The sequence below is a fragment of the Kryptolebias marmoratus genome, linkage group LG2 (genome assembly GCF_001649575.2).
Source record: "Kryptolebias marmoratus isolate JLee-2015 linkage group LG2, ASM164957v2, whole genome shotgun sequence".
NCBI lineage: Eukaryota > Metazoa > Chordata > Actinopteri > Cyprinodontiformes > Rivulidae > Kryptolebias > Kryptolebias marmoratus.
In genome coordinates this window covers 21,744,604-21,757,222 of record NC_051431.1, presented here as the reverse complement: position 1 = coordinate 21,757,222, position 12,619 = coordinate 21,744,604, and the positions used below count along the sequence as shown (strand labels likewise).

Below are 12,619 nucleotides of genomic sequence, written 5' to 3'. Positions count from 1 at the left end.
CATTTCAGGTTAATATCTGTAAACCTGACTCAGTTATAGCCACATTTGGTGTTTTTTTTGTTTTTTTTTAAAGTCAGCCAGCTGTGGCAGCCATCTTGAATCAAGTTGACTCCGAACATTAATCAGTTTAAGTTACCAGTATTTTCCCTCTCGACAAACACAGAAACAGATAAAATCTGTATCCAATATAAGACATGAGGTTTCCCTGAAAGGACAGAAAACCTCAACTTCACTGTTAGGACTACAATGGTTTAGGCTTCCACTGTGGGAAACACTGACAGGAGGCAGTGTTTAATTTGGACAAATTAAAATAAGAAAACAACTTTTACTGCAGGATTTTGAAAAATATATTGCTTTAGGATCAAGATAAAAAGAAAGATTTCCACAGGGAACCTTGCAGTGGCTGTGCTGTGACAAACCTTCACAGTGATCATTTTAGCTCTGTCGCCATCTGGTGGATATTTGTAGCATTAGCACAACACAGACTCCAGCTTGGTCATGTTTACTTTCTTTTCTTGTTCATGTCATTCCCCCTACCTGCACAACAAATATTTATACTTTTAGTTTTTAGAGCATTAACCATACTAATTTTCATAAATGACAATTTGACATCTTTATAAAACTCCTTTTGGTCAAATTGACCCAAAGTTACAATGGCTTCTCTACCTCACCCGGTCTCTTGAGGGCTTCAGGAGGGTTAATACAACTTCAAGTCTGTAAAAGTTTTGCATTGCTCTTAAAAGCAAAGTTTATTTGAGGAGAACATCTGTTTGCAAACAAAAAAACAAAAAAGAGAAAAACTAGAGGCTGGCTTTATCTAGGCCTGCTCATTTTGGCTTATTTTGCACCCTTTAATATAGCGTGCGCCATAAGGGGCTGGTTTGGGAGGGCGTCAGCTCAGACGTGACAACGAACTTCCCCGTGACTCACTGCCTTCTGTCTGCGTCGCGTACTCCTGCGCTTTCTCGCTGGAGTACAGTGCAACGTGTGTGTGTGTGTGTGTGTGCGTGTGCTGTTGTGGTCGTCTGAGGAAAACAGAGGCCGAGTGTGTCGCTGCAGAACTCCCTCCCCGGCGTTGTGTAAAGCACCAACAGATGTTTGTCACAATCTCTGCTCCTCCGCTCCGAAAAGCAACATCAGATTCGGCACGATGAAGCCTGACGTGTTTGCAGCTCCACAGCGATGCAGAAGTTTTAAACCGCCCCTCATTGTCGTCCGATGACTTTTTTACCAGTGTCCGTGTTTGTTGTTCTTTGGTCAAAATGGCTCATGAACCAGCGGACAGATTTAAACGAAACTCTCAGGAGGTAATCACCGGATGAACATCTACAACTGATTGACTTTTGAAGCCGACCCAGCTCATGGTTGGCCAATCAGCATCAGCCAACACAAAAATGGCTTCATATTGAGGAAAATTTACTAATATTGACTTCAAGCTCTGTGCGGTAGCTGAGGGTGTTCTTCAACCCGTTTTCTGAGAGCCAACGCATCTCACAATGTCACCTGAGTCGAGAGCTCTGCCACGAAAAGGCGGTGGGCGATACGCGTCCCTTCGAGGAAACGGAGGCCTTTGAATTCTTTGGGTTTTCTCTGGAAGCAGCCAAGTTTTCCATGTAGTCTTTCTAAGGCGGTCTCGATCAGCAGTCCTTTCGTCTTTCTAGCGGTCTTTCAAAAAATCTTGTTGAACTTTGGAGCATTTCTCCAAAAAGAATCATTCTTTCTGACCGTTCCTCTGCGAGACAAACGGAGGACAAAAGGAGAAGCGTCAGGTGTGCCTTTGGGAATTGCCTTGCTGGTGCTAAAGTACGTTCATGGGTTTGCCATGCCGTTATAGTTGGTGTTTTCCACTGATTGAGCTGAAGGAATGGCTCCAGATTGTGTCTTTGAGACGGGCTGCCGATTACAGAGCACCTAGAGGTCCATTTTCAGTTTGAGCCTCAACTAAAAGGTTTTCAGGCATCGACAATACGCTGGAATGATTCATTAGTTAAAAAACAAGTGGTTTCAACAAACATTTCTACGTAAATGGCCAAATACTGGGAGGGAAACAAGTGAACAAGCAGCCAATAATCAAACAAAAAGCCTTCAGGAAGCTTGAAGAACAAGCTCTTTAAAAGATCGCAAGGATCACAAGCTTTTGAAAGAATGACTGAAAACTTTTGCACAAGAGCTGTTATAGATTAATGTGCATATTTAAATGTGTTTCTTAATCTTCCTCAACATACATTGTAAGTGGATGTGTGAATTGTTGGGCTAAAGTTGCCCACTTCTTGCTGAATGTGTCACTGCCAGCAGCTGTCAGTAAGAGTTGCTTTTTTTTTTTTTTTTTTGTTATGTTGGTTGGTCATTTTTCTGTGAGCCTCAACAGAAACGCTGTGGGGGAGGCAACAGGAAAAGTCTGGGTTTCCGCTCACATCGTTTCTTATCGCTTTCATCAAAAAGTGAAGTGGAAGCCAAGTGAAACAGCCCGCCGCCTTGTTGTTGCGCAACCGAGACCGCGTCAGCTGCCGCCAGAGGGCGCCTCCGAGCAGCGCCCGAGTCCGGACAGACCGGAACTTGTACGTGTTTGGCCTTTGAAAATAAAAACATGATGCTGGCGTTCAGTCGAAACCTTCTCTCACTAAAAGACAGTGGAAACAGTTAAAAACCAGTGAAATGAGTTTCTTTGCTGCACTTTTAGTATTTGTGTGAATCCTGGTTCAGCGTTTGTATCACTGTTGTCCTCTTTTTATCTTTTCATACAATATTTGTTATCCAATTACTTCTGCATACTTTGTTTTTTTCCCATTCATAAAGATAAAAGAGACAGGTGCCATTTTAGTAACTTTTAAAAATATTTAACTTCATGAACAAATAGTTTTCCCCATAGAAATACACCAAAATCTCTTCAGATCCTTTAGATTTGTATTTTTTGCTTATTTTGGCTCTTAGTTACCGTTCTGCTGCTTTTAGCATTGAGCTAGCCTTTGGCTTCTTTAAGCTACTGTTCTTCTATGTTTAGCTTTTAACTAGCCTTTTGCTACTTTTAGCTTTTCGTTAGCCTTTTGATACTTAGAATTTCAGCTTGCTTTTTGCTACCTTTAGCTTCTGGCTAGCCTTTTCCTACTTTTAACTTTTAGCTAGCTTTTGATACATTTAACATCTAGCTAACATTTTGCTTCTTCTAGCTAGCCTGTTGCTACTTTAGCTTTTAATTAGTCTTTTGTTACTTTGGTTTTTAGCTAGCCCTTTGCTACTTTTATCTAGTCCATTGCTACTATAAGCTTCTAGCTGCTGTTTTGCTACTTTTAGCTAACCCTTTACTTCTTTTTGCTAGTGTTTTGCTTATTTTAGCTTCTAGCTAGTGTTCTGTTTGTTTTAGCTTTAACCAGTAAGTTTCAGCTTCTTTCAGCAGACTCATTCAGCCCTCAACATGATGACGGTTCCTCTGGTTTAATTTGAAAATCCCCGGCCGGAAGTGGTCTCACTCCATACGGCCGGCTGCTTCACGGCGAGAGAAAACCGAGATGAGGGCAGGCAGGGCTTCATGGGATGGGAGAGCAGACGAACAGCGTCCCGGGCAACGTTGGCAGACGGCTTGTATCGCGGCGGAGCAGACACGCACAGGAAAACACGGGAAACCCGCATGAGGAGCAGCGGGAGGACGGGGACTCGGGCGGAGCGCTGCGGGAGACCGCAGCATGGGAGCGGTGAAGTGAAGTGAAGCCCGCCGAAGAGCTGCTCGGACTGCGCTGATGAAAGGCAAGCAAGTAAGTTACCCGCGACCGACTCTTAACTCCAGAAAAAAAAAACCACACACAAAAACAAGTAAAAACACGAGTTAAGAAACGTGGTGGTTTGGAGCCGGAGTTAAAGTTCGGAGTTAAGCTGTAGGGTTCAGAGACGGGGCGGTAGCGGGACTTGGGGTTCGCCTCCGTGCTGCGGGAAGAATCCGCCCCCGAAGCGAACGGACCCGAGCCCGGGCTGCTCCTCGGGGCTCCTCCTCGGGTCTGCTCCTCGGGGGCAGGGCGGAGAGCCGTGCGCGCGCCGCCGAGGCTCGAGGAGACGTCCAGCTGCGCCGACAGCTGGGGAGGGGCGGGCTCCGGGGCTTCAGAGCTCCCGGAGGGTTGCCACGTTACCCGATCTGCAGAACCTGGACGTCAAGGTGCTGCTGCACGTGCCAGCGTCAGGACAAGGATGGGACAGAAGAGAGGAGGAAACCTGAATCTAACATCTACTCACGTCCAGAAAAGTTTAACTCAGTTTGTTAGCACCTAAAGGTGCCTCTCAGCTACGGTCACAAACAAAGTTGAGGTCAGTTTGGGGTCAAATTGGTCCAATTTTAGTCTTTTTTTGTGTCAGTCATCTGTGGCTGCCATCTGGAGTCAGGGTTGAAAAGGTAATCAGGTGGAGTTTCAGCAAGTTTCAAGAAAATTCATCCACTGGTTCAAGAGACAGACCGACACACCCACCCACACACACCTCACACACACACACTGGTAAGAACATTATCGCTCTGCCATCAGCAGTGACTTAGTCAAAGCAGAAGTGAAAAGTTGCACAGGATGTTAAGCAAATTTAACTTGCAAATAGGGCTAATTTTAATGAAAGTTCGGCGTCTGGATCAGCAGCCCCGAAAGGCCAGCAGAACACAAGATCTCTCTGATTTCTGTCTCACTTTTGGGATCACCTCAGGAAAACACCAACGCGCTGATGTATGTGCTGTATAAAAGGTGCAAAGAGAACTAAGATCAGAGCTGCTGCCAGCGGCTCGTTAGGGTCACCACGGTAACCACAACTAGCCTTCTCTCAATCCTGCTGACAGACATGCAGATGAAAAAGTGAGCCTCAAATGAACAGCCTCTGTGTGAAAGCCATGAGTTATAAGTGAAACGATCTCTGAACCGTACGTGACAGAAGCGAATTTTTCACGTGTCGGCAGCATTTTCCCGCAGGATGATGGGTTTGATGATGGTGGAAGTCTTTGGATGTGTGCACTCTGCTCTTCCGTGGGGGGAGGCGAGAGAAAATGGTAGGTCCCGCAGCGATGAGAGGCACTCTGGGTGAAGGAGGACGGAAACGCCTACGTTTTGGTGTATGCACCGTAGAAGGAGTGCGAGGTTTGTGGGAATAAGAAGAGCTTGGTTGCAGAAACCTTGGAAATGTGAAATTGGTAAACCCGTGGTCCAACTTCCTGTGACTTGTTAAAACCTCAAGTTTATTTTTGTTTTTTTACACATTTCCCCAAAAATCTCTAATCTCTAAGGGGAAAATTTCCTCTACCTGGCATGTCACTCTGCTACAGACAGTTTAGTCGTTTTTGTGTGTTACCCCAAACTAAGGCTGTATTCACAGCTGATAGTCCCGTAGACTCAGCTCCATTCAAGACCAAAATGTCAACATTTGTTCCATTTTCAGCTGCTGCGGTTCTTACTCACACTGCACCGAGTCAATCGAGCCAAACCCTTTAAGAGACCTGTTCCCCTCCTCGCCTGTGGCGGCGCTGCACCGAGAACTACTGAAGGAAACGACACAAAAACCTCTGAAGAAGACGCTGAGCGCAACTTCCTTCTTCTGGAGAAGGAAACAAAAATGGAGTGGCGTCAAATTTGGGCGCTTTTAGGATTTCTGTTCTAACCTGGAGCCATTTCTCCCTCTAGTGGTAGAAACATGTTTGTTTTGGTTGTATTTACCCAGAAGGCCCTGTGCTGTAGTTCGCTTCCTGTTTTTGGAGCGGTCTCCGGTCCGCTTGCGTTCACATATGCATCCGAACTGCGCCAGAGTTCACTTCAACCGAACTGAGACCGAGGTTTTTAGGCGGACCAGAGTTTGCTTTTTTGGTCCCCATCAGAGTTGGATTGAAGCGTTCACTCCTCTCCAAACGAACCAGAGTTCGATTAAAGCGGACTAAACATGGCTGCTGGGAACGCACCCTGAATGTTTTTTCTGTGAGAATTCAAAGTGCCTCTTTATGAGTTCACCATCATCAGTCACCGTTTGGGACGAGGCTCTCCCTTTGCCCGTCGCTGACTGTTTCAAAATGCCGCCGAGTTCATTCGGAGTCGCTTCCTTCTCCTCGGCGTCACGCACCCATTCGGGTTAAAAGGATTAGTTTGGCATCCATCTTCTAATTACACAGCGCTCAGCCTTCCGCTTGAAGATGAAATTGGGCCGAAGTGCCCCCCCCCCCTTCTTGCAACACGGCAAACACATCGGAGCGTTTGGATTGGTTCTGACACCGACTCAGATAAAAGTGCTCAACGGAGGAGCTGAGCAGATGTCGGCTTACGAGTTTTCACGTTTCTTATCTTTCGCTGTCGGCGAACCGTGGCGCACATTAGAGAGGCAGCCGATAGGAAATCTTGACCTCAGATAAGAGAGTTTTGTTTTTCTTTCCCCCCATAAATTCACACTGCTGTGACTTTTGACACATTTTAATCCGACGGCTCCACAACACCACCTTGGCATGGGGATTGCACCAACGCCCGCCGCTGATCTTTAGGTGGGGCTGTGAAACCGACAGTGAAACCAAGTGTTTTCTCACAGGTCTGTTAAAGGCCTGGCCTTCCTACCAGCTGGAGCCAGTTTGTACAATCGCACCTGATACCGTGAGATTTCACAGGACCCTTAGCGTCGACCGCAGCTAATTTAAGCTCAGCGTCTGCAAAAGTGACAGAGTTATCTCGACCAAGGTCAATTAGCTGTGGCAGCCATCTTAAATCGGAAAAGTTGATCAGATGCAGATGCACATTCGTGGATTAAACTCCTGAAAGTTTCATTAAACCCAACCCAGTGGTCTACGAAACGTTTCACCAACAGATAAAGATCTCCCGTGTTCTGTGTGACCCTCTGCTCGTAATACACCAAAATCTTAGCCCAGAATCCGTCAAACGACCGGAGTTATTGCCATTTTTGTGTTTGCTGATGTCAGTTGGCCGTGGCCACCACCCTGACTCCGAACTTGAACGAGCTGCAGGTGTGTGTCCGCTCGTTACTTTCTGAGAGTTTCATCAACATCCGTCCGGTAGAGACGTTTTGCTAACAGACAGACAGCAGAACACATGTGCACATGAACGCAAGCAGTGACACGGTCCCTTTGCCTTTCAAACGCTATCTCCAAAGAGCATTTATTATCCCCCGCAACCGTAGACCGTTACCCAGATTTACACACAGCTAATGGACCTTAGCGTACAGGAAACGGTGCTTCCGATGCTTCACTCTGTCAGCTTTTCTCTCTCATAGTTTGAAATGAATCATAGTGCAGGCTGAGCAGGGCTTTGCCGTGCTTTCTAACAGTCGAAACTCTAATACAGACTTGAAAAATGAGACTTGAACGGCTGCTTTTAATCGAAACAGTAACTCCGAACTCTGGAGGCGCTCATCAGTTTGTTTATTTTCCATTGCCTTTGACTGACTTCGTGCCACGGACGGACTTTGTAGCTTGTGAAGAATTCAGCTGGGGGAAAAAAAAAACAAAAACAAAACAACTGTTAAATATTGTTCAATCAGTGAGAGATTTTTCTGCTTATTTGCCAGTTTTTAAAAGCTCAGCCAGTCCCGTGCGGTGAAAACCCGTAACCCTTCAGTGAGCGCGCACAGTCGTGACCTCGTCTTTCAGGCTCCGGCGTCTGTGTCCCAACAAGCCAGCGAAGCTCATTAGACGTGCGGAGAGCTTTAAACGAGCGCTTTCCACTGAGCTGCTGGCAGCAGAGTGAAGCTCACTGGTCAAACCCTAGAAAACAATGGTGTACAGAGGTGAGCGGCTTGGATTAGGTGGACGTTGAGCCTCGGTAATCAGCCTTTTAAAAGAGCATCCCACAGGTATAATGTAGCTGTGTGACCTCAGCATCTTACATAAGCCCCGACAAACAAACCTGACCCCTGCCACATACTGCTGACAACATGGAACCTGACACGACTAATGTGCCTGCACCTCACTATATTTCAGGATCATTCTTTTATTTTTTTCCCCTTATTTTCTGTACGAGAAAAACACCTTTCTGAAAGGTGTCCTGTGAACGGAAGCTTCTCATGCTATTTCATTTAAAGAGCTTTGAGTTTTCTCCGGGTACTCCGGTTTCCTCTCACAGACAAAAAAAAACAACAAAAAACAAAAAAAACATGCAAGTTAGGTTCAGTGGTAACTCTAAATTGTCCCTAGGCGTGAATGGTTGTTTGTCTCTATGCGTCCCTGGACTGGAGACCTGTCCAGGGTGTCCCCCCCGCCTCTCAAACAGTGACCGCTGGAGTTAGGCACCGGCTGCCCCGCAACCCGGAAAGGCAAAAAATCACGTAAAGAAAAATTCATCCTCACAATTCGAACAAAACGACTGAAATACTTATGCCATGCCAGTAGGGGGCGATAATGTCTATATTTATGAACATGCTTAATTAGGTTAGGTTATTTAAAACAATGGTATCTCTCTGTTTGATATCATTTATTGTTGCCTTTTGGTTAATAACCGTACGAGCACACGGTTAAAAGGGGACAAGATCAGCTCCACATTTCGCAGCCTCATAGATACTATGCATCTGTAAGCATTTATTGTAATGCCTGGTCTTTTTTTTTTTTTTTCCCCAAAGAAAAGTATATTTATGTGTCCGTTTTAATAAATATCCAGCGTAGCGTTTGCAGCTTTTAATAATTCCGTGGTTGTTTGCGAACGCACACGTTGACAGCAGCAGCTAGCTGTGTCAGGAGCTTCACCATTTTCCTGCTGGAATAATCTGCAATGAATGCAAAAAGCGGTGTAAAGGTTTCTGAGATTGCTTTTACACAAACTGCTCGGATATTTTTGAGATTAAAGTTGTTGTTTTTTTTAATCCACCTTAGTGTCGACCCCTCTCAGACTAGCCATTAGCTGGTCAGAATTAAACTCCGAAGCCATTCAAAGAGCGATCCGCAGCAGGTAAGACTCATAACATTTCCACAGAACCCCAGTTAAAAAAACATAGGAACTACTCCTTGAAGTTTCCTGTGGTTTAAGGCTAACGAATGAAATACCTGCTGATGTTTCTTACATTCTGCCAAACAGCAGCTCGAGCGATAACTGCAGTCTGGTAGTTCGTGCACGACCTAAGCTAAAGGCGTAATTTAATTTCTCACCGCGCATCATGTAATTTACAGTGCACTCTGCTGCGTCGCGCCCTCTCGACTTGACCGCGACTTTACTGATTTACCTGTTACACAACCGGTGACCTCTGTCCAACTCCGACTGGCTGCGTGTGTGTAAATATTACTTAAGATGAACTTAATGAGTTAGCGCTATTCAAGTCCTCACAGAGGAACACATCAGGAGCAGAGAAAGGTACAAGAAGCTCTTCTTTACATGTTAACGCTGTTTTTATTTCATTCAGTTAATGTATCTTTCTGTATCAGTCAGTGCAATGAGTTCATTATTGATACCCTGTCTTTACAGTGGTCTTTTAAATGCTTATACTTTATTTATTCCTTTTTTGTTTGTTTTGTCTGGAGTATTTTTTTAAAGTTAAGAGCTTAATCTGGATTTTTTTTTTTTTTTTTACCAATACCCTTGAATTTCCACTTTTCCAACAATGGACGGTCACCGTAGATGTGTTTACAAAGAAATTGCAAATGAACTCATTGATCAGAGAAATTGGGTCACATCCTTTGGGAAGCCCCCCCCCCAAAAAAGAAGGAAAACTGGGGCTGCTCGGGTTGCACAAATAAAGGCTTTAAGTCTTTTTACAAATCTCGGTAAAAAGCATTTGAGCGGGCTCTCGAGCTTCTAGAGGGACAAAGCAGATGAGCTGTGAGATAGTTTGGACCGGACGCGCCACTTCTCTGCGCTTTTTTCTCACCACTTGTTGGTCGTTTTTTTTTTTTTATAAATTAACTCTTTCATTTCGTCTTTCCAGAGCATGATGGTGCTTGTCCTGTGGCTCGGCCTGTCGCTGCTGGCGGCCGTCCGCTCCAGCTCCGTGAAGAACTGCCACCCCAGCTGCCACTGCGATGTGGAAAGCTTCGGCCTGTTCGACAGCTTCAGTCTCACCAGGGTGGACTGCCGAGGCCTCGGTCCCGGCGCCTCCATGCCCGTCCCCATCCCACTGGACACGTCACACCTGGACCTGTCCTCCAACGACATGGGGCCGCTCACCGACGCCATGCTGGCCGGTCCGGGCTACACCACGCTAGTCAGCTTGGACCTCAGCAGCAACCGCATTACAAAGGTCGGTGATTTCGAGACTCTCGGCCAGAGCTTTAGAGCCTTTAAATACAGTCACAGAGGAGCCTTGTTCAAGAAAAACTTTAAACTTTAGCGTTTTATATTCAAAAACAAACTTGTAGCAAATTATAGCCGCTGTTTGCTAACATTAATAGCAAAATAATACAATTATAAAGTATTACAGAGCAGGCAGGGAGTGGCATGAGCTCTTGACAATATGCTAACCTTGAACAAAACTACATTCTTACTGTATTGTAGCATAAAACATCAAAAAGAAGTGTAAATGCTAAAACAGGCTGAGCAGAATATTAGCGACTTAATTAGCACATGCTAACTGTTGTCAGCTAAGCTTGCTTCAAATGTTTGTTTCAAAACAGTGCGCCCTTGAAGAGTGATAGTTGGGCCACCTTTTTTTGGCGGCAAAGCTATTTTAACAATATGCAAACTTTCAAATTTTTAATGTTTTTTTTTTTTTTTTCACGGGACAAATGTTCAGGGCATTTCCTCTTTTTTTTTTTTTTTTTTAGTCATCATACACAGCTGACTGACAGCTCGCGGCAACGGGTACGGGAGGGGCGGCGCTCCGAACAAGCAGAGAAAAGCCAGCAGTGTCTCTGGTATCTCACGAAACGTAAACTGTAGAACTCACAATAAAAATCAACATTTGTGGTTTTGAAACTGCCACGTTTTCAAACCGTGGTATGCTTTGAAAGTGAAACCAGCTCATGCCTAACAGAGTGTGTAACAAGCTTAATATTGTGGTTTATGTGAACTCCTTTAATCTCTGTGTTTAATGTAATGCAGAAAACAGCTGCTCTCAGTTAAATATTTGTAAAAACCCTTCCGAATATGACTTTTTCTAACATCGAACCTAGCTGCTACTAGTTGACACGGAGGACAATGAAAGGACTTCCCAGTCAGAGATTTTCCCACAGTGCAGACCAAAACAAGTGCATATCACATCTAAGAATATCAAGTGCGCAAACACTTTTCTTTGTTTAGCACAGCAGTTTCAGTTCCGGTTTAGTGTTGGCGGCTAACTTTGTGCCCGTTCCTGTTTTTCAACCACCAAAGTGCCAACTTAGACTCAGAACATCTGGTGAATTTGACCGCCCGCTTGTTTGCTTGGCCGCAGCACAGAGCCGCCCGGGTCAAGGGGTTTGTTGCTGCGTTACGATGAGATGAGAACGACTAAAGCACTCTGACCGGGATTCAAAAACTAGAACAAGTGTAGCGTGTAGGTTTTTTTTTTGTGTTTTTTTTTCAATTCAAGAAAGAATAAATAAAACTCGGTTTTGTCAGTGATGTGTGCCAAATCTACAAATCGCTGGATATTTTAAAAAACAGATTTTTTTTTTTTATTGTTGTTGCTGTGTTTGCACTCTTTACCCACATGTGGACAAAGTTTTGTAGAGATTATGGTGGAAAGAAAAAATAAATGCTTTTCATTGTGGGATTATATTTTACCGTATTCTCCGGACTATAAGGCGCACTTAAAATCCTTCAGTTTTCTCGAAAGACGACAGTGCGCCTTATAATCCAGAGCGCCTTATATATGTAAGAAGTCGTGATGTTTTAGTATGACTTTGGTTGAACTACAAAGCCGCACCACTGGCAGCATTAAGGCTCAGTTCTAGTCGTACTCTGAAGTGTTATGCAGGGCTCCACGCACGGCGTGATGTTGGCGTTTATACTTGATGCTTACGTCTGTGCAGTATTCTCCGTAAAGACAGGGCCTGTTTTGTTTCACTTAATGCGTCTTTTAATCCAGTGCGCCCTATAGTGCAGAAAATACGGTACTGCTTCCGGTGGATCTGTGAATGCTGGATGAACTCAGCTTTTGCGACACAGTGAAGTAGCAGCCCACTTCAACTTATTGGTCTGGAAACTACAACAACAATCAAACCGTTTTGACAAATTTTTCTTTCCTCTGTCTCACTTTATCCCGATCCTGTCGCCATTAAACGTTGATGCCGAAAAGGCTAATAACAGAAATGAAACTAAATGGTGTAAAAGGAAAAAAAAGAGCTACAGTTGTTTAGAGAATTGGTATTTTAGTAACGCTAAGCTTATTATTTTGCCTCTATTTTCATAGCATGTTGTTAATGTGGACATTCTCGCCAACTAGTGGCGCAGCATGGGTATTACAGCATTTTGATAGAACTATCGAATGGACATTTGCTTATAATAGATAAAGAAATGCTTGTTTAAAAAATACCTGGAGTAAGGTAGACAGTGCCGTAAAGTCAAACTAGCAGAAGAAGAACATAAAGCTTGTTTCTTTTCATCTTCTTGCCTTTTTTTTTTTATCCCATTAGTTACAATATTAACGCCAGGTTCATGAACACCAATTCAACCTTGTTTTTAAATATATTTGGGTGTTTTAATATTGATAGTCATAATCTGTATAAACCTTGGTTTACATATATATATATATATATATATATATATAT

At 44.3% G+C, this 12,619-nt stretch overlaps 1 protein-coding gene across 1 annotated transcript in view; it reads left to right on the top strand.

Annotated features, from left to right (window-relative positions):
- The first annotated feature begins 3,478 nt into the window (after positions 1-3,478).
- The window catches only part of tsku (tsukushi small leucine rich proteoglycan homolog (Xenopus laevis)), a 12,495-nt gene continuing 3,354 nt past the window's right edge, over positions 3,479-12,619 (top strand). Inside the window, exons 1-2 of the mRNA XM_017419980.3 lie at positions 3,479-3,749; positions 9,859-10,170. Of these exons, the coding sequence (XP_017275469.1) occupies positions 3,735-3,749; positions 9,859-10,170 (327 nt within the window). The 5' untranslated portion in view covers positions 3,479-3,734. The remainder of the gene's footprint in view (positions 3,750-9,858; positions 10,171-12,619) is intronic.